The sequence below is a fragment of the Mobula birostris genome, chromosome 7, assembly GCF_030028105.1.
Source record: "Mobula birostris isolate sMobBir1 chromosome 7, sMobBir1.hap1, whole genome shotgun sequence".
NCBI lineage: Eukaryota > Metazoa > Chordata > Chondrichthyes > Myliobatiformes > Myliobatidae > Mobula > Mobula birostris.
In genome coordinates, this window is record NC_092376.1 from 10,265,360 (window position 1) to 10,287,332 (window position 21,973).

A 21,973-nucleotide genomic window follows, 5' to 3' on the forward strand; every position below is an offset into this window, starting at 1 on the left:
ACCTATTCAAATTTCTCTAAAATGTTGAAATTGAACCCACATCCATAACTTGTGCTGGCTGTTCATTCCACTCGCACTACCCTCTGAGTGAAGATGGTAACTCTGATATTCTTCTTTAAGATTTCACCTTTCACCCTTCACCCATGACTTCAAATTCTATGCCAAGATGAGTGCAGATTCAACAACATACAGAAAGCTCGACACCACAAAAGGACATAGCATAACCAGAAGAGATTCTGTAGATGCTGCAAATCCACAGAAACATTCAAAAAATGCTGGAGGAACTCAGCAGGTCAGGCAGCAGCTATAGAGGGGAACAAACAGTCAATGCTTCTGGCCAAGACCCTTTGTAAGGGCTTGAAATGATGGGGGAAGCCAGGATAAGATGTTGGTGGGGAGATAGGGCGGGGGTAGAGTAGAAGCTGGCTGGTGAGATCAAGTGAGGGGTGGGGGAGGGGGATGAAGTGGGAAGCTGGGAGGTGCTAGGTGGAAGAGGTAAAGGGTTGAAGAATGAGGAATCTGACAGGTGAGGAGATTAACACTTGGTCACAGCAGTTTCTACCATCTACAGGACACACTACAGCAACTCACCAAGACTCCTCAGACAGCACCTTTCAAACCCACCACCACTACCAGCTGGAAGTTCAAGGACAGCAAAAGCATGGAGACACCAGCATCGTTGGAAATTGCTCTTCTGGCCACATATCATTCCAGCTTGAAGATATATCATCATTCGTGAGTCAAAAACCTGGAACTTTCTCCCTTACAGCACTGTGGGTCCACTCACACCACGAAGACGGCAGTGGTTCAAGAAGCCAGCTCACCATCACCTTCTCAAAGTTCCCACGCAAATTGATAGGGTGGTTAAGAAGGCATGTGGTGTGTTGGCTTCCATTAGTGAGGGACTGGATTCAAAAACCACAGGATAATGTCACAGCTTTACAGAAATCTGGCTAGAGTTACTGCAGAACAACAACTTTCACAACATCCTGCATGTCAGTAATAATAAACGTGACTCCGAGCCTCTCAGGAAAACTATCCATATGTAACAGATGCAGCTCAACCATTCTCTCCCACGTCCAAGAAAAAGCCTACAGGCACCGACAACCAGCAGAGATGCCAGAGATGGTGGTGCCCACATCATTACAACCTTCAAGACTAACAGATCAGAATAAACAATCTGCTGGAGGAACTCACTGAGTCAGGGAACTTCAGCAGAAGGGAAAGGAAATGTTAATGCCCCCCTGCATCCTCATGGATGCTGCCTTACTGGGTGCCTTGTGCTATGTGTGACTATTGGTATTGTGTTTTGTACCTTGGCTCTAGAGGAATTCTGTTCCATTTGGTTGTATTCATACATGGTTCAATGTCAATTAAACTTGACTTGAACGTGTGCCTCCAGCAGATTATTACCCCGATTACAGAACCTGCAGTCTCTTGTCAGAATCAGATTTAATATCACTGACATATTCTGTGAGATTTATTTTGTACAGTGCAATACACAAGAAAATTACTGAGGTACAATAAGAAATATAAAAAATATTTCGCGCAAAGAGAGCGTAATAGTGAGGTAGTCTTCATGGACGGATATATGCTTGGGGTCTTATACGTGCTACATACATTTTATGCTGTGTTTTGCACCTTGGCCGCAGAGTAATGCTGTTTTATAGACTATAGACAATAGGTGCAAGAGTAGGCCATTCGGCCCTTTGAGCCAGCACCGCCATTCACTGTGATCATGGCTGATCATTCACAATCAGTACCCCGTTCCTGCCTTCTCCCCATATCCCTTGACTTCACTATCTTTAAGAGCTCTACCTAACTCTTTCTTGAAAGCATCCAGAGAATTGACCTCCACTGCCTTCTGAAGCAGAGCATTCCACAGATCCACAACTCTCTGGGTGAAGAAGTTTTTCCTCAACTCCATTCTAAATGGCCTACCCCTTATTCTTAAACTGTGGCCTCTGGTTCTGGACTCCCCCAACATTGGGAACATGTTTCCTGCCTCTAGTGTGTCCAATCCCTTAATAATCTTGTATGTTTCAATCAGATCCCCTCTCATCCTTCTAAATCCCAGTGTATACAAACCCAGTCGCTCCAATCTTTCAACATATGACAATCCCGCCATCCCAGGAATTAACCTTGTGAACCTACGCTGCACTCCTTCAATGCAGGAATGTCCTTCCACAAATTTGGAGACCAAAACTGCACACAATACTCCAGGTGCTGTCTCACCAGGGCCCTGTAAAACTGCAGAAGGACCTCTTTGCTCCTATACTCAACTCCCCTTGTTATGAAGGCCAACAAGCCATTAGCTATCTTCACTGCCTGCTGTACCTGCATGCTTACTTTCAGTGACTGATGAACAAGGACACCTAGATCTCGTTGTACTTCCCTTTTTCCTAACTTAACACCATTCAGATAGTAACCTGCCTTCCTGTTCTTGCCACCAAAGTGGATAACCTCACAGTTATCAACATTAAACTGCATCTGCCATGCATCTGCCCACGCACTCAACCTGTCCAAGTCACCCTGTATTCTCATAACATCCTCCTCACACTTCACACTGCCACCCAGCTTTGTGTCATCTGCAAATTTGCTAATGTTACTTTTAATCCCTTCGTCTAAATCATTAATGTATATTGTAAATAGCTGCGGTCCCAGCACCGAGCCTTGCGGTACCCCACTAGTCACCGCCTGCTATTCTGAAAGGGACCTGTTAATCCTTACTCTTTGTTTCCTGTCTGCCAACCAATTTTCTATCCACATCAGTACCCTACCCCCAATATCATGTGCTCCAATTTTGCCCAGTAATCTCCTATGTGGGACCTGATCAAAGGCTTTCTAAAATCCACTGGCTCTCCCTTGTCCATTTTCATAGTTACATGAAATGTTTTTGTTTGGCAGTATTCACATATTGTTGAATGATAAACTGGAACTTGAAACTTGATGGCGGAGGGGTAGAAGCTGTTTTGAAGATGATGACAATCTAATCTAATCTAATCTAATGAGTGCGTCTCCCTGACAGAGCAGACAATGGACGGAGGGAGAAAGAAAATCAAAGTGGCACAGCACTGACACCAAGGTTCTTCAATAATGGGGCATTGACTGCTTCACCTTACTCAGTTCTGACTTAGTTGCCTTACGTTGGAGAAACACAAGGCAACTGGTGTTAGCTAACATGGCAGGAGAACAAGGGCAAATGCTCCCCCTAATCTGCAACAGCTAGTACACCTCCCCCTTTATGTCAGAAGAGCTTGTTCCAGCATGCTATCATCAGATTTATATTTTTCAAACTATCCTTAGCTTCTCTGAATGAGTTTAGAGTCAGCCCAGAAACAGGTCGTCGAGTCCATGCCAAACTATTAATATTTCTCGTTCCATAGACCATCGCCTTTCATACACTTATTCAAATTTCTCTTAAAGATTGCAAATGAAACTGCATCTACCACTTCTGCTGGCAGCTCATTCCACACTCACACCACCTTCTGCGTCTTCTCCGTGGATCATCACCTCGTCGTGGTGAAGAAGCTTGTGTGGTCCTGTGATCCTGAGAGCAATGCCGTCTGGAGCTATGCTCCTGGGAGGGTCACCAATGGAGGTGAGATCGAGGGTGAGGTCCCTGACAAAGAACAATCCAACCAAGACCTCAACAGTGGAACAGGCGGACGAAGTTACTTCGAACTCAACAGCTGTGAAGGCGGATGAAGGCTGCAATAAGTCCATCAGCTCCAATCGTCGTGGTTTCCATGCCATTGGAATCAGTTGGTTGACTTGTGCAGTATCGTGTGCTTCTTGGAGTGCAACATCAAGTACACGTTAAACAAATACATGCACAGGCGTCTTCGCTCTGTGGGCCACTTCTTCAGAACAAAGACCATCACCCTTGACCTCGAGGGATAGCCATGATGACAACGACCTTCTGAGTGAAGAAGTTCCCCGATAAATGCTTCATCTTTCATTCTTAACCTATGGTCTCCAGTCTCACTCAACCTCACTGGAAAGACCATTTCCATACCTATCTAAACCTTCGATAATTTTGTACACCTTTACACCTCTGTTTGCCATTCTAATTCTGAATTAAAAAGCATCACAGGTTGGTGTAGCAATGGCTCTGTCCAAGATGGGAAGCAGCTGCAGAGAGCTGTGAACACAGCTCATTCCTTCACACATGCCAGCCTCCTCTCTACTGGCTCCATCTACACTTCCCACTGCCTCGGGAATGCAGCCAACATAATCAAAGGTCCCTCCCACACTGGCCATTCTCGCTTCTCCCCCCTGCCTTTACTGAGAGCACAAACTACCAGACTCAAGGACAGCTGCCATCCCATTCTAATCAGAGTAACACAAAATGCTGGTGGAACTCAGCAGGTCAGGTAGAATCAAATAAAAAAAAAAGAGCTGATGTTTTGGTCAACTCTTCATTCTTTTCCATAGAAGGTGCCTGAACTTCTAAGTTCCTCCAGCATTTTGTGTGTTACTCTGGATTTCCAGCACCTGCATAATCTCTTGTGTTTATGATCTGCTGTTATAATAGACTACTTAATGGGCCTCATATACCAAGAGATGAACTCATGAACTTCTGAACCCCCAATCTACTTTGTACTTTATTTGTTTACCTGCACTGCACCTTCACATGGTGGTGAAACTGCTTTTCCCAGAGAGTGGTGAATATGAGGAAAATTCTCTGCCCGAGGAAGCAGTAGAGACTCCTTCATTAAGTATATTTAAGACACAGTTAGATGTGGAGAGGAGAAACAGAGTAGAGGAATTAAGGACTTATGGGGAAGAGGAAGGCAGGTAGAGTTGAGTCCACAGCCAGATCAGCCATGATTGTATTGAATGGCAGCACAGCCTTGATGGGCCAAATGGCCTACTCCAGCTATTTCTTATGATCTTTGTAAATGTATCACTATATTCTACATTCTGTTTTTCTTTACAAACTCAGTGTGTATGATCTGTCTGAATGGCACATCAAATAAAATGTTTTCATTGTATCTCCATACAAGTGACTATAATAAACCAATACGAATCTCCACTGAGTCAGGCCATTGTCTACCATGAGCCAATGTGTACTAGAACAGAAGGTAGCTGAGGCTGCACAAACACGTTCTACATGGATGGTGGCATTCTGGTAACTGGTAAAGGGAGGTCTATCATCATACTGGTTTGTGAGAGACTGGAACCCAGTGGAAGCCCAGATGCTAGACTCACATCACCATCTTCCATCACAATCAGGCACACAGTTACGTACTCAATTTTTCCAATATCTCCTCATCCGTCATTTTCGTCTTCTTCTTCTGTTTCTCTGCGTTCCTGGTGAGGGTATTTGAAGGGGTTGTGCTGTTCTCAGAGGGCGAGGAGATGGGAGACGTGGCTGCATCTTTGGTGGGTGGGAGAGGAATGGGATCGATCACAGACCGTGTGTACATCTGTGGGAAGGAAAGAAGCACATGGTTTAAACTCAGGATAAAAAGAAATAGCTGAAGGGAAACCAAGCTGTATTCATACAACAGTCTTTACAACCTCAGGATGTCTCAAGCTTTGCACAGTGAAACACACACAAAGATCAGTCAGGGTTACGGTTTCAGTTCCTCAGCATTGTGTCCTCCACACAAAAATGCTGGAGGAACTCAGCAGGCCAGGCAGCATCCATAGAGAGAAATAAACAGTTGACGATTTGGGCCGAGACTTCCCAGCTTTTCACTTCATCCTACCTTCCCCCACCCACCTACTTCCCAACCCCTCCTACCCGACTTGGTGTCACATATCACCTTCTAATTTGTACCCTCCCTCACCTTATTCTGGCTTCTTCCTGTCCTGATGAAGGGTCTCGGCCAAAACCTTGACCGTTTCTTTCCACAGTTGCTGCCTGACCTGCTGAGTTCCTCTTGCATTTTTGGGTTTGTTGCTTTGGATTTCCAGCATCTGCAGAATCTCTTGTGTTCACATATATGATGCAGCAGAAGTAATAGCCAATCGAGACAGACCGAGCTCCCGCACACGGTAACAGCTAGATAATGATTCTGATTGTGGGATGAAAAATCCAGCAGTCTGCAAGGATCATCTATTGCATCTGGTGTGCCTCATGCAGCCTCTTCTACATTGGTGAGACATGACGCAAACTGGGGACTGCTTTGTCGAGGACCTTTGCTCTGTCTGCCACAAGGCACAGGATCTCACAGTGACTACCCATTTCTATTTGACTGCACATTCCCATTCTGACATGTCTGTCTGTGGCCTGCTCTACTGTCATGATGAGACCAAGCTCAGGTTGAAGGAGGAACACCTTGTATTCTCTCTGGGCAGCCTCCAATCTGACGGCATGAACATCGATTTCCCTAGCTTGCAGTAATTTCTCCTCCTTCCCTCCCTACCTACTCCTTCCCCTCCCCTTACCTTCTTAGGGTGACTTCTGCCCCTTTTCCTTTCCAGTCCTGATGTACGAGGTACGGTTAGTAAATTGTGGGCATGCTAAGCCAGTGCTGAAAGTGTGGTGACACTCGTGAGCTGGGCTGAGCACATTCTCAATGCGAGGATGCAATTCAATGTATGTTTTTATAATCTTTTATCTTTATTTGATGAAGGGTCTGAGCAAAGAGATCTTTGGATCCAAGTTCATTCCAAGCTTATAGAATGCTTGCTTTTATTAGTTGAAGCATTGAGTTTAAAAGTCAGGTGGTTATGTTGCAACTTTATAGATCTCCGGTTAGGCCACAACTGGAGTATTGCGTGCAGTTCTGGTCGCCTCACTCTAGGAAGGATGTCGAGGCTTTGGAGAGGGTGCAGAAGTGGTTCACCAGGATGTTGCTTGGTTTAGAGGGCATGTGAGAGGCTGGAAAACTTGGGTTGTTCTCTCTGGAGCGGGAGAGGTTTATAAGATTATGAGTGGAGATCTGATAGAGGTTTATAAGATTATAAGGGGCATTGGCACATGGATACAAGGATAGTGAGGGGATATCAGCATGGTGCAGGTAGGAGGAATTCGTGTTTGGCTGTTTCGGAATTGCTTTTTAGCTGGTTCAGCACAACATCAAGGGCCAAATAGCCTGTTCCTGTTGCGTACTTTGGGTTCTATGTCTCGGCGTGATACGTCAACTGTTTGTTCTCCTCCCTAGATGCTGCCTGACGTGCTGAATTGCTCCAGATTTTCAGCATCTGCCATCTGAAGAACCTGATGGTTGAGGGGGTAATAACTGATCCTGAAACTGGTGGTGAGGCTCCCATGGCTCCTGTACCTCCTTCCCGATTACAGCAGAGAGAAGAGAGCCTGGCTTGGATGGTGGGCATACTTGATGATGGATGCTGCTTTCTTGATTCTTACAATCTACATTATTTGCTTTTCTATTAAAGAAACATTTCAATTTCTGGTATGCTCCTGGGCTGAGTCATGATAAAAATTACACTCATGTTAATTTTTGCAACTATAGCACTTATTTCTGATTATAAAACACAAGGGATTCTACAATTGCTGGAAATCCAGAGTAACATACACAAAATGCTGGAGGAACTCAGCAGGTCAGACAGCATCTATGGAAATGAATAAACAGTCGACTTTTTGGACAGAGACCCTTCAACAGACCTGATGAAGGGTCTAGGTGCAAAACATTGACTGTTCATTCATATCCATAGGTACTGTCTGACCCGCTAAGTTCCTCCAGCACTTTGTGTGTGTTGCTATCATTTCCAATTCTTGTACTTCACTGTGAAAAATCAATTGTGCTGCAATCCTGTTCAGCTCATGTGGCCAAATTATAGTTGCTCATGTGAACAAAATCCACTGCTACAATGAGGGGAGGGTGAGTGACAGGGCCAGGAGGAAGAAAAAAATATCATATTGCTATCATTTTGTTTAAAGGGAACTTAATTAATGACATAAGAATTTTTAATTAAGATTATAGATCAAAAGGTACTCAAGAGACAGGAACTACTTAATATCACTTCATTACCTCTTGGCAGGACTATATATAAAGGCAGTCGTTAAAAGATGTAGCAATAGCACTACAGCTCAGCATATCTATCATGATGTAGTACATTTTTGCCGAATTTTGCCAGCACTTTGAGCTAACTTCACTGATATTTTGCAGTGTCAATGCATTGACAGACCTGGATCAAGTTTTCCCAGGAATTTTATAATTTTGGAAGTGGCCCATGTACTTCAGCACACAAAATGCTGGAGGAACTCAACAAGTCAGGCAGCATCTTACAGAGGAGAAGAAACAGTCAACATCTTGGGCCAAGACCCTTCAACAGCTCACACACGTACACTTTGTCTCCCTGAGTGATGTAATCTATTTTGTGAAAAAAATGCATATCTATTTCCACAAGAGTTAAGAGTTTTTATATTTCCCCTATCCAACTGTTGTACAAAAGAAAAGGGAAAACAATATTGGCTTTATCTGACCCATACATATTGAAATATACAGTGAAACGTGCTGTTGGCATCAAATCAAATCAATGACAACTGTGCTGTCATGTTTCCAACATCAAAATAGCAAACCCACGACTGGTAATACAGCATTTGGAACATTCTGTTTACACTGTTATGGAAAGATGGCATTAAACAGGAAATATTGGAGAGAAAATGTACAAGGATTTTGCCCAACCTGAGAGAGTTATGGATGGAGGTTGTGCAGGTTGGTACTTTATTCACTGGAGTATAAGAGAATAAGGAGTTGTATTACAGGGGTGTATAAAATCATGAGGGCAAATGATAAGATCATAAGATTATAGGAGCAGAATTAGGCATTTGGTCCATCGTGTCTGCTCCGGCATTTCATCACGGCTGATCCAATTTTCCTCTCAAATGCATAGCCTTTCTCAGGATTGGGGAACTGAGAACTAAAAGGAACACAGGTTTAGGGTGAAGGGAGGTTTAATAGAAACTTGATGGACAACTTCTTCTACCAGAGGGTAGTGCATATACGCAACAAGCTGCCAGAGGATGTGGTTGAGGCACTGATATATTCTGGGCAAATTGAAACTTTATCAACTGCTGCAAGAAATATTATCATCTGCCAAGCCTTTCTGCTAATGAAGGAGACATGGTTTTCCCACGAGTATTGGCATGAAAATTTAAATAGTAATATTGAAACATCATATTTTTATTGCAGAAAAGTGAAGTTATATAATTGGCAGGACTTGAAGGATTCTATTTATAGGGAGAGGATGGAGACTTTTTCCCTTTTGGAGTAAAGGAGAGTGAGAGGTGACCTTACAGAGGAGTACAAAATCTTGAGGGGCATAGACAGGGTGAATGCACACTCTTTTTCCTAGGATTAGGAAATCAAGAACATAGGTTCTCAAACACAAATCAAGGGCATAGGTTTAAAAGATAAGGCTCAGCTTTATTTGTCACGTGTACATTGAAACATACAGTATAATGTGTCATTTGCATCGGGTAGCTCTTTAAGTCTCATCATGCTTCTGGTGCCAGCCAGCAGACCATGTCCACAACCTAATAAACCTAACTGTATATCTTTAGAACGTGGAAGGAAACCGGACAACTTAGAGGAAACTCACATGGTTATGGGAAGAACATACAAATTTCTTACAGACTGTAGAGGGAAATGAACCCGGATCTTACAACTGGAGCGCTGTAAAGTGTTGTGCTAAGACTACCCTACCATGCTGTACATAAACAACAATTAAAGGACACTTGGATAGGAAAGGTAGAAGGATATGGGTCAAATGTGGGCAATTGGGACTGGTTTAGATGGGACAGGTGGCTGAATCTTTGATGGGAGGGACAGGGATGAGACCAATCACAGGTTATGTGTACCTCTGTGGGAAGGAAAGGATAAGGACATGGTTTAACTCAGAGTAAAAGGAAATAGCTGAAGACAAACCATGTTTATACAGCAGCCTTGACAACCACAGAATGCTGGATTAAAAAAAGACTAAGATATTTTTAAGATTAGATTTAGCTATCACATATACATTGAAACATCCAAACATACAGTGAAATGCATCATTTGTGTCAATGACCAACACAGTCTGAGGATGCACTGGGATAGAAGCTTACTTCTCCCTCTTAACAGTCAATCAGATCATGATAACACACAAAATGCTAGAGGAACTCAGCAGGTTGGGAAGCATCCATAGAGAGGAAAAAGAGACAACGTTTTGGGTCAGAACCTTTCATCATGACTGCATGAAGGGTCTTGGATCGAAATTTTGACCCTTTATTCATCTGCGTAGACACTGCTCAACTTAATGAGCTCCTCCAGCATTTTGTGTGCATTGCTCTGGATTTCCAGCATCTGCAGAATCTCATATTTGATCAGATCATGATTGGTCTTTTGATCCATCAACCCCATACTTAAGTCCCAATGCAGTCTCTGTTTTAAATGTACTTCAAAATCGAACATCCACATCGAAGATCCAACTCCCCCATCCTTCAAGTTTACCCTTCCAGTCTTGACAGGAATACCCTATCCAGGGATCAATCCTAGAGCAAAGACCTATACAGCATCTAGACTTTCTGAGGAGTCAGAGGTGTGCAAGTCTGCCCGACACCCCCCCGCCCCATTCTAACAACTTTTTACAGGAGCACCAGAGAGCATCCTGTCTGGCTGCATCACTATATCATTATGTGTGCAGAAGCTGCAAGGCATTAGACTGCAAGACCCTACAGAGGATAGTGAAAACCTCTGAGAGGGTCACTGGGGTCTCTTCCCCCCCCCCCCCGGTGACATTTACTGGGAATATTGTATATGAAGGATCCAAAGTACTGCCAAGGATCCCCTACCACCCCTTCCACAATCTCTTTGACCCACTACTGTCAGGGAGGAGGTACAGGAGCATCAGGACTAGGACTGCCAGACTGGGTAACAGCTTCTTCCCTCAGGCTCTGAGACTAATGAATACCCTGCCATCTCCGAGGTCTCGTCACTAGGACACTGAGCTGTTTACCTGTGTTGTGCACTGCATGCATTTTGAATATTTTATTAACTTATTTGTGGTAATATTTTGTTTTATGCACTGTGTGTGACACATGTTTTGTGGGTGTACCATGGTCCAGAGGAACCTTTATCTTGTTTGGTTTTATATATATGTACAACCAGATGACAAATCAATTTGAACTCAAACCTGATTTCCAGTTCCGGACACGCTAGCCAGGGGAAACAATAATTCTCCACCTACTCTGTCAAGCCCTTTAAGAATATTGTTCATTTTAATAAGATCTGGACATTTTGCTGTTGTTATACTTTGTTGCTGCTGTTCTGCTGAACATTGTGGGCATGCAACATTGGCAGTGGAATGTGTAGCAACACTTGTGGGCTGCCCCTTGGGACCCCTAGGGTTAGTGAGTTATAGGCATGCTATGTTGGTGATGGAAGTGTGGTGACGACACTTGTAGACTGCCCTCAGCACAATGTTAGTTGTTGACGTAGAACGAAACATTTCACTATTTTTCAATGCACAGGTGATAAATGAAACCAATCCTTATCCCAATTACATTGTTAGGCTGTGTTGGTTGTTAACACAAGTCATGCATTTCACTGTATGTTTCAATGTACATGTGAAAAAATAAATGCATCTTAAGCTTCTCATCCTTCTAAACTCACACATTTTGATCTTTCTTCATGAGACAAGCCTGTTATCCCAGGAGTGAAGGAGGTAAGGAAACACAAGAGACTATTGTTGCTGCTGGAATCCGGAGAAACAAACAATCTGCTGGAGGAACTCAGAATTGCATACAGTTCTTGAGTGTGGCATACAGGTTGGTCATCCCACAAGAAGAAGAAAGTTGAGGCATTGGAGAGGGTGCTGGAGAGGTTTACCAGGACGCTGCTTGGTTTAGATGGCACGTGCTATCACAAGAGGCTGAATAAACTCTGGAGTGGCGGAGGCTGAGGGGAGATCTGATAGAGGCTTTTAAGATTATGAGAGGCACAGATATAACGGACACGGACTATCTGCTTCCCGGAGTTGAGATGTCTAATACCCGACGGCATGCATTGAAGGTGAGGGGTGGTATGTTCAAGGGGAATGTGAGAGGTAGGTTTTTTTTTAAAACTCAGAGTGCTGGATGCCTGGAATGCACTGCTTGGTATGGTATTAGAGGAAAATCCATTAGAGGCTTTTAAGAGACGTTTGAATAGACACATGGATGTAAGAAAGATGGAGGGTTAAAGATAAGAGTTTAAGAGTCGCGATGTAATGATGCAGCTCTAAAAAACTCTGGTTAGGCCACACTTGGAGTACTGTGTCCAGTTCTGGTTGCCTCACTATAGGAAGGATGTGGAAGCATTGGAAAGGGTACAGAGGAGATTTACCAGGATGCTGCCTGGTTTAGAGAGTATGCATTATGATCAGAGATTAAGGGAGCTAGGGCTTTACTCTTTAGAGAGGAGGAGGATGAGAGGACACATGATAGGAATAGATAGAGTGGATAGCCAGTGCCTCTTCCCCAGGGCACCACTGCTCAATACAAGAGGACATGGCTTTAAGGTAAGGGGTGGGAAGTTCAAGGGGGACATTAGAGGAAGGTTTTTTACTCAGAGAGTGGTTGGTGCGTGGAATGCACTGCCTGGGTCAGTGGTGGAGGCAGATACACTAGTGAAGTTTAAGAGACTACTAGACAGGTATATGGAGGAATTTAAGGTGGGGGGTTATATGGGAGGCAGGGTTTGAGGGTCGGCACAACATTGTGGGCCGAAGGGCCTGTACTGTGCTGTACCATTCTATGTTCTATGTTATGGACATTGTGTAGGTAGGAGGGATTAATGTTTGAATGTTTTTGATTTACATTTTAGCTGGTTTGGCACAACACTATGGGCTGATTAGCCTGCTCCTGTGCTGTATGGCTGTCTGTCCTAAGTGTGTCAGGCAGCATTTGGGATGATACTGTAGTGTAGCAGATAACGTAATGCAATCACTGATCAGGGCTCAACTCCCGCTACTGCCTGTGAGGAGTTTGTACGTTCTCCCTGTGATCAGATGGGTTTCCTCCCACATTCTATAAGGCATATGGGTTAACGTTAGAAGACTATGGGCACGCTATGCTAGTGCCAGAAGCAAGGCAATGCTTGTGGGCTGCCCCCAGCTCAATCCAAGGACTATGTTAGTCATTGATGCAGAACACCACATTTCGCTGTATATTGCAACGTACATGTGGCAAATAAAGCTAATCTTTAAAGACAGTTGGCACTGCAAGCCAGGACCATGATCTGCATGAGGACCCAAGATCAAATTTGACAATGTGGTAATAACATACTGTGGAAACACATCAAGTGCAATGAGAGTAGAGTTAGGCACATATATACAACTACAGCACCTCAGGCGTTTGCACAGTACTGTAGTAATGTTATGTTTTGCACTGTACTGCTGTCACACAAAAAAAAAATTCATGACAGATGTGAGTGATGATAAGTCTGATTCTGATATGGTCTCTACTGTGGACTGAGAGTGGGAAGGAGGCAGGGAGAGGAGAATCATCATTGGGGAAAAAAGGGAAAGGGAGATGGGAGGGAGTAGGAAGCATTAGAGAGACATTTTGTAATGATCAATAAACCAATTGTTTGTAATCAAATAACCTTGCCTGGTGTGTCCGAGCTGAGTGTGTTTGCATGCATGCTACCTCCCACCCCTGGCACTCCTTCTCTGCCACCTCTCCCACACCCCTCCTGCAGCATTCCACTCTTGCCGTTCCCAACATCCTTCGCTCTCAGATATACAAACCCTCTCTCCGCTCTACCTTGACAAATATATACATATACGAGGGGTGATTGATAAGTTCGTGGCCCAAGGTAGAAGGAGTCAATTTTAGAAAACTTAGCACATTTATTTCCAACATCAACCCCTCCTACATGTACACACTTAGTCCAGCGGCCGTGGAGCATACGGATCTCTTCTTTGTAGAAGTGGTCCACAGCAGGGGTGATTAATAAGTTTGTGGCCTAAGGTAGAAGGCAATGAGTTATTAACTTCAAACTTTCTATATTATCAAAGAGTTGAACTGCATGTGCATAAACATAACAGATGAGTAATACAGCTGTTACGCGTGCGCCCGTGTGTGTGTGTGTGTGTATATATATATATATATATATATATATATATATATATATACACACACACACATAAGTACGTGCGTATATATAGTTGTGTATTATTTATATCTGGAGGCCAGGATACTTTTATCAAGGTCAATATTGACAGCACTTGATTTCAATGACTTAGTCAAAGAGTCATACAGCATGCAGACAGTTCCTATTGCCTGTTAGGGACCATTCTGGAGTTATGACATGATGGAAAGCAAAATTATGGATTAACTAAAATGAGAACCAGTCTACAGGAAGTAAAACCTGTACACAATTAAACTTCTAACTGATTCTCTGTGGCTAGCAAAACCAACCATTGGGCATGTGACATTCTGATTCTGTCCCATAGTAGAAGAAATATAGAGGAATGTTCTTGCTATTAACACACCATTAAAGATGTGCCCCTGCCTCTTAATGCACAGTTCAGGGCCCCAAAATGCAGTGGCCCCCAACCACCGGGCCGCAAAGCATGTGCTACCCAGCCGCGAGGAAACGATATGATTTGGCGATATGAGTCAGCTGCACCTCATTCCTTGTCATGCCCACTGTTGAACTTCAACGCACGCGAGGTCATTATGCACGCTTCATTCATGTCTGCGGGAAGAAGATCAACTCCTCGAGCTTGCAAATGACGGCGGGCTGAAAAGTATGTTTGACATAACATCTCTGCCGGCATTCTGGATCAAAGTCAAGGCTGAATATCCTGAGATAGCCACGAAAGCACTGAAAACGTTGCTTCCATTTCCAACATATCTCTGCAATGAATGCAATGAAAACTAAATTGCGGAATAGACTGGACATAAGGAACCCCCTTCGAGTATCGCTGTCTCCCATCACCCCTCGATAGGACCGTCTTGTTGCAGGGAAACAAGCCCAGGGCTCTCACTGATTCAGCGATATTGGTGTGTTGCAATGACTTTATATGTTCATACGGCGAAAATATGTGCCGTGTGCTTAATATCCAAACGTTATTTAAAATGTTATGATACTATTGACTTATAAGTGACTTATAGTTGACTTATCACCTATATTCCGGTCATGATTAACATCCCCCCTCCCCCCGCAGGGTTGCCAACTGTCCCGTATTAGCCGGGACATCCCGTATATTGGGCTAAATTGGTTTGTCCCATACGGAACCGCCCTTGTCCCGTATTTCCCCCGCTAAGGTAGAGCGTTCCTGTGAAACCTTTCGTGCTGAAATGGCGTAAAGCGAAAAAGCAATGACCATTAATTTATATGGGAAAAATTTTTGAGCGTTCCCAGACCCAAAAAATAACCTACCAAATCATACCAAATAACGCATAAAACCTAAAATAATACTAACATATAGTAAAAGCAGGAATGATATGATAAATACACAGCCTATATGAAGTAGAAATAATTATGTACAGCATAGTTTCACTGAACAGAATCGCCAAAACAGATTCGTAGAAAAAAATCGGCACGTACACGCATGCGCACACAGGTGCCCGCGCAAGGCTTCATGGTCATGGTAGTCTTTCTCGGGGTAAACACAACATATTCGATTGCTACTCTTGTCCGTTGGCAACCCTACACCCCCCACCCCGCAAGAATATTGTCAATAATAAACCGGTCTGCGGTGCAAAAAAAGATTGAGGACCCCTGCCAAAATGTATCATTCTGAATGTTAAGATTAAATTCCACCCGCCTTACTCATTATCCTGCACACCACCAACTTTAATGTTATCTGTAAACTTACTAATCATAACTCCTATATTCACATCCCATTTCCTGGGCTTATTTTTGTTTAAGGTAACTGTAAACAAAATTCTACACTGACCGACTTGGTGTGTTCAGGTCGTGGTGCAATCACGGGTGGTGGAACACCTTCATCTTCATCATCATCCTCTGAAACCGGAGGCACGGCTGGAGATTCCGACACATTCTTTGTGCTCTTCGGGGGATGAGAGGATCAAAAATATGGTTAATCAAAGTGGAGACATTGGTTTCCACCAAAAACATATTCAGTTTACTGAAACACTGAACCAAAATGAATATAATTTGAAATAGACAAGAGAAACTCAGGCCCATTCTTTCCCAAAGTTAAGATGGTGTGGTTGCAGAGGTAGGGAGGTTAGTGACCAGAGAACACAGATACAAGTGGCTTGATAGAGACAGAAAAAATAGGGTAATTTTCTTATTTTATTGTTCACTACTGGTGATTTCAGATATTTACATGATTTACTGTTTATATGCTCAGTGGCCACTTTATTACCCAGAGAGTTGTGGATCTGTGGAATGCTCTGCCTCAGAAGCCACCTTATTAGGTACCTCCTGTAAAATAAAGTGGCCACTGAGTATATGTTCGTGGTCTTCTGCTGCTGTAGCCCATCCACTTCAAGATTCAACATGTGTGTTCAGAGATGCTCTTCTGCACACTACTGTTGTAACATGTAACTGGCTCAGGAGCTTGAAGACTCGTACGGCCAGATTTGGGAACAGCTTCTTTCCAACTGTGATAAGACTGCTGAACGGATCCTGACCCGGATCTGGGCCATACCCTCCAAATATCCGGACCTGCCTCTCAGTTTTTTTTGCACTACTTTACTTTCCCTTTTCTATTTCTATTTATGATTTATAATTTAAATTTTTAATATTTACTATCGATTTGTACTCCAGGGAGCACGAAGAGCAGAATCAAATATCGCTGTGATGATTGCATGCTCTAGTATCAATTGTTTGGCGACAATAAAGTATAAAGTATGTTGTTATTTGAGTTACTGTTGCCTTCCTATCAGCTTGAACTAGCCTAGCCATTCTTCTCTGATCTCTCTCATTAACAAAGTGCATACGCCCACAGAACAGATGCTCACTTTGTTTTGGTTTTCCGCACCATTCTCTGTAAAGACTTGAGCAGCTTTTCTCAACCTTTTTTCCCCTGGAAGAATCCTTGAAATAATTTTCAGGTCCCAGGGAACCCCTGTTTAAAACATTAAATCTACCGCTCACAGTACGTTAGCGTGATCAGTAAGTTGAATTGTCAATGCTCTTTTAAGTAGAAAATGAATTTTTAGCCAACCTTTCTTGAGGGAAAAAAAATGGGTAGTTAAGCTTAGCTTACCTTTCTTGAAACTAATCTCTTTCTTTCCCTTTCATAAATTTTAAAAACTCATAAGTCATAATAACTTCCTGTTAAATAACTGGGCTAAGCCAAAATGGGATTTAACTTTTCTAAAGGTAGGCTCAATAGATTTAACTTTCTACTACACCAGTAGAGTTTGTTTGCTCCTATAAGTCAGTCGGTAGCGCACAAGGGGAAGTTGGGGAAGGTAATTCGGGAGGGAGAAACTGAAGTCACAGCTCAAGTTGGGCAGGTCCATTCAATGCTCGGAAAACACACTTCATGCTCATCAGCCTACTGTCCTCCCCCTCCCTGCAATACAGCGATCAGCATTATCAGCCTACCGTCCTCCCCTCCATGCATTACAGCGCTCACCAATTATCAACGTCCTCCCCTATCTTGCATCCAAAACTGAGAATGGGCTCAACCAATTAAACCTGGTGCTACTGTGCAATGCCATACTGGGCTGAGAGACCCCTAATGAGATTGCTAATGGGGACTGCTCGGTCGCCGCCCATCACTGCAAGCACTAGTACCACGCGTTGTGCAAGAGTTCAAAAAACAATTTTATTAAATCACAATCTGTCACTGAACCTCTAGTGACCTCTTACAGAACCCCAGTTAAGAAACCCTGGACTAGAGACCATTGTGCATGAAAATCCCAGGAGATAAGCAGTTTCTGAGATATCAAACCACCCTGTCTGGCACCAACAATCATTCCATGGTCAAAGTCACTTAGATCATATTTCTTCCCCAGTCTGATGTTTGATCTGAACAACTGAACCTTTTGACCATGTCTGCAAGCTTTTATGCATTGAGTTGCTGCTGCATGGTTGGCTGATTAGATATTTGTATTAATGAGGTGTACAGGTGTAACTAATAAAGTGGCCACTTAGTTTACCTTCTCCAAACTACCATTTGTCATGCACTCAGCAGGTCAGGCAGCATCCATAGATGGCCGAGTCCCTCCAGAATTTTGTATGCACTGCTCTGGACTTCCAGATATGCAGAATCTCTTGGGTTTTTGTCACTGCTATTTATTTAATTCTGCACATCAGAATCAGGTTTATTATCACTGGCATGTGACGTGAAATTCGTCCTATCACAGAACTCTCTTTCTATACTTTCCATCTCTCTTTTTTCCTGCATCCTGAAACTTATCTGTTACCTTTATCTAGTTCAATGAAATTTCTGAACCTTAAATGTCAGCCCTAGTTCTCCTTGCAGCTGATCGTGTAGAGGCGAGCGGTCCAAGTTCAAATCCAGTGGCCACTTTATTAGATACACCTGTAAAGCTTGTTAATATAAATACCTAATCAGACAATCATGCAGCAGCAACTCAATGCATAAAAGCATGCAGACACGGTCAAGAGGTTCAGTTGCTGTTGCAGGCTTTCCATCCATTGAGCATTGAGCTAGAACTCCGGCCTCATAAAACACAGACAAACGCTAAAAGAAACAGCACGGTTACCTCATGATGCACCACAAAGTGCAGAAGGAACAACAACAAATGGTTCTCCTTCCAGAGAAGTTGCTGGTTCTGCATAATCTGCTTCATTTCCAATTTCCAGTATTTTGCCGTTCTATTTATTTGAATGCCTTTAGTTCTACAATGATTCACCACTTCACAACTTGCCATATAATAGAACAGTATAGTACACCATAGGCCCTTTGGCTCACAACGTTCTGTGAATCCAATGCTTCTCTCCCACATAGTCCTCCATTCTATACAGACAAATAGCTTAGAAGTGGAATCAAGTTAAATACTTCTTCTGTCAGCAATGTGAAAACTCTGGTCCAAACAGCCTCTTTCTATCCTACGTTTCTTTAATTCCATACATCTTTTTGGTAAAGTCTTCCCCAGCTAGGAGTGAATACTGGCCTCAAAAATCCTTAGATCCAAGAGCAGAATTAGGACATTCTGCCCATCAAATCAGCTCTGCCATTCCATTATAGCTGATTTAAGACCACAAGACATAGGAGCAGAATTAGCCCATTTGGCCATCAAGTCTGCTCTGCCATTCTATCCCTCTCAACCCCATTCTCCTGTCTTCTCCCCATAACCTTTGACGCCCTGACCAATGAAGAACCTATCAACCTCCACTTTAAATAGACCCAATGATTAGGCCTCTATATCTATTTATGGCAACGAATTCCACAGATTTGCCATCCTCTGGCTAAAGGAATTCCGCCTCATCTTTGTTCTAAAGGAGGAGGGAATCCTTGTACTTAGTCTCGATAAATAAACTGGAAACACCACCTAACAAGTGGTGGGTGTAGACTTAATTGTAATTTTAAAAATAGGAAAATTGAGCAAATACTTGAGGCAAGTGAAGACAACCAGAACTAAATGGGTAGCTATTCTGAAGAGGATTAAAATGTGGTTAGTGAATGGTTCCATTCGCTCACACGAAATGGTTTTTTACCACAAATAATGGAATAATTAACCTTGTTCTGTGTTGTGAAATTCTAATTGCTTCTTATCCTCAAGTGGTTCATTCCAAGCATGAAACCAGGCCAGCGCTTTCTACCAGTTAATAAGACATCTCATTAAAACTTGGGTTTATTCTCGGCAGAAGCTCGTGATGTGCATTAAGGGCATCAAGCACATCTTTAAAAAGTGGTGCCTCAGAAAGGTAGCATCCGTCATTAAGGACCCCCATCACCCAGGACATGTCCCCTTCTCATTGCTACCATCAGGGAGGTGCTCCGGGAGCCTGAAGGCACACACTCAACATTTCAGGAACAGCTTCTTCCCCTCCGCCATCAGATTTCTGAATGGACAATGAACCCAAGAACTCCACCTCACCCTTTTTTTTTGCTCTCTTTTTGCACTACTTCTTTTAGAATACATCTTATTGTAATTTATAGTTTTTTTTATAATTAGTACACACTGCAACATATTGCTGTCACACAACAACAAGTTTCACGACCTATGGCAGTGATACTAAATCTGATTCGGATAAAGGTCAGTGAAAGAAAGAACCTACAGCTGTGAAAAAGCACGAGCTGCACTTAATGCAGAAGTGAGCAAGCAGAATGATTGTGGAGAGGGTGGGTGGGGGGATTGGATGAGGAGAGATTATGTATACAGTTAATGGTCTGTCCCTTAATAGCAATAGCAGAGGGATCTTGTAGTCTTGGGGTTGGCATGGTAGTGTGCTTGTTAGCATAATCATTTTACAATTCCAGCTATCACCAATCAGAGTTCAATTCCCTCCATTATCTGCGATCCTTACATCCTTCATATACATGAGGAGTAAAAATCTTTATGTTGCGCCTCAGTCTAAATGTGCAATTCAGCATGAATTAATCTGATGGCCTGGTGGAAGAAGCTGTCCTGGAGCCTGTTGGTCCTGGCTTTCATGCTGCGGTACCGCTTCCCGGATGGCAGCAGTTAGAACAATTTGTGGTTGGGGGCCATGCCTCTCCCATTCATGTACCCATCTAAAACCCGCATCCACCACTCCCACCAGCAGTTCCACACTCTCACTACCCTCTGACTGAAGTTACCCCTCATGTTCCTCCTAAGCATTTCACCTTTCACCCTTGACCCATTACCTCTAGTTCTATTTTCACACCACACCAGGGAAAAAATGCTTTTATCCTATTCTATTCCGCTCACTATTTTGTATATTTCCATCAAATCTCCCCTCAATTCTCTCTGCTCCAGGAAATAAAGTTCTAACTGAATCAACCTTTCCCTACAACTCAGGACCTCAAGTCCTGGCAACATCCTTGTAAATTTTCTCTGCACTCTTCAGCCTAATTGACATCTTTCCTGTAGGTAGGTGATCAAAACTGCACAAGACACTCCAAATTAGGCCTCATTTACATTAAAAGCAACTTCAATATAACATCCCAACTCCTGTACTTTGTACCTGTGCATATGACAATAAGCTTGACTGTAAAAAATATCCTGAAGCACACATGTCCCTTACCATTGCTGCCTGGAATAGACTGAATATTCTCGAAACTAAGGGTTGTGGTGTTCTATTTCTTACAGTTAGATTATAAAATAGAGATGCCTTTGCATCAAGTACAAAAAAACTCCATAAAAACATTCCTTGATTAGATTCTGAAATACATTCCTGCTGATTAATTACTCCACACATCTAATAGATTTTTCATTACATTCTCAAAATGTCATTCACCTAGTAAGAGAATTAGATCATAGACCTGTACAGTATAAGTTCTACAGCCTGCAATGTTGTGCTGACCTTTTAACTTATGTCAAGATCAATCTAACTCTTCCCTCCTACATAGCTGTCCACATTCCTATCATCCACATGCCTATCTAAGAGTTACTTAAATGCCCCAATGTATCTGCCTCTACCACCACCACTGGCAGGGCATTCCGAACATCCACCACACCGTGTGAGAAAAACTTACCACTGATATTCCCCCTATACTTTCTACCTTAAAATTATATCCCCTTCTATTAACCCCCATGCATTGTATTAGATTTTAGTTTGTAACTCCTAGATTACCAACCAGAAAAGGCAAACAATAGATATCCAATGATTTGGTCTGGGAGCCCCCCCAACTGATAATACACAACAATGATTGTAGAAAGTATACTTTCCAAATATTCAAAAGTAGAGGCACGTGAACGAAGAACTCACCAGTGCATTTGTGGTTGCATAACCATCTGTTGTTTTATCTACAGAAAATAAAGACACAAATTTATGCTAAATTCCAAGAAAAAATATTCAAAATATTTTGAAAATACTAATAAGAATAGAAACTCAGCAGGTTGAGCAGCTTCTACGGAGAGAGAAACAGCTAATTTTCCTTCATCTGATAGACCCATTTCTTTCCTTCAGATTTCCACCACCTGCAGTCT

The 21,973-nt window shown here is 42.9% G+C and overlaps 1 protein-coding gene across 3 annotated transcripts in view; it reads right to left on the reverse strand.

Moving 5' to 3' along the window:
* The window catches only part of pak1 (p21 protein (Cdc42/Rac)-activated kinase 1), a 326,605-nt gene that overhangs the window by 30,555 nt on the left and 274,077 nt on the right, over positions 1-21,973 (reverse strand). For all 3 annotated transcript variants that reach the window (XM_072262611.1, XM_072262613.1, XM_072262610.1), the window contains 3 exons: positions 21,753-21,790; positions 15,847-15,960; positions 5,255-5,432 (listed from right to left, as the gene is read on the reverse strand). In XM_072262611.1, coding sequence (XP_072118712.1) covers positions 5,255-5,432; positions 15,847-15,960; positions 21,753-21,790 — 330 coding nt within the window. The remainder of the gene's footprint in view (positions 1-5,254; positions 5,433-15,846; positions 15,961-21,752; positions 21,791-21,973) is intronic.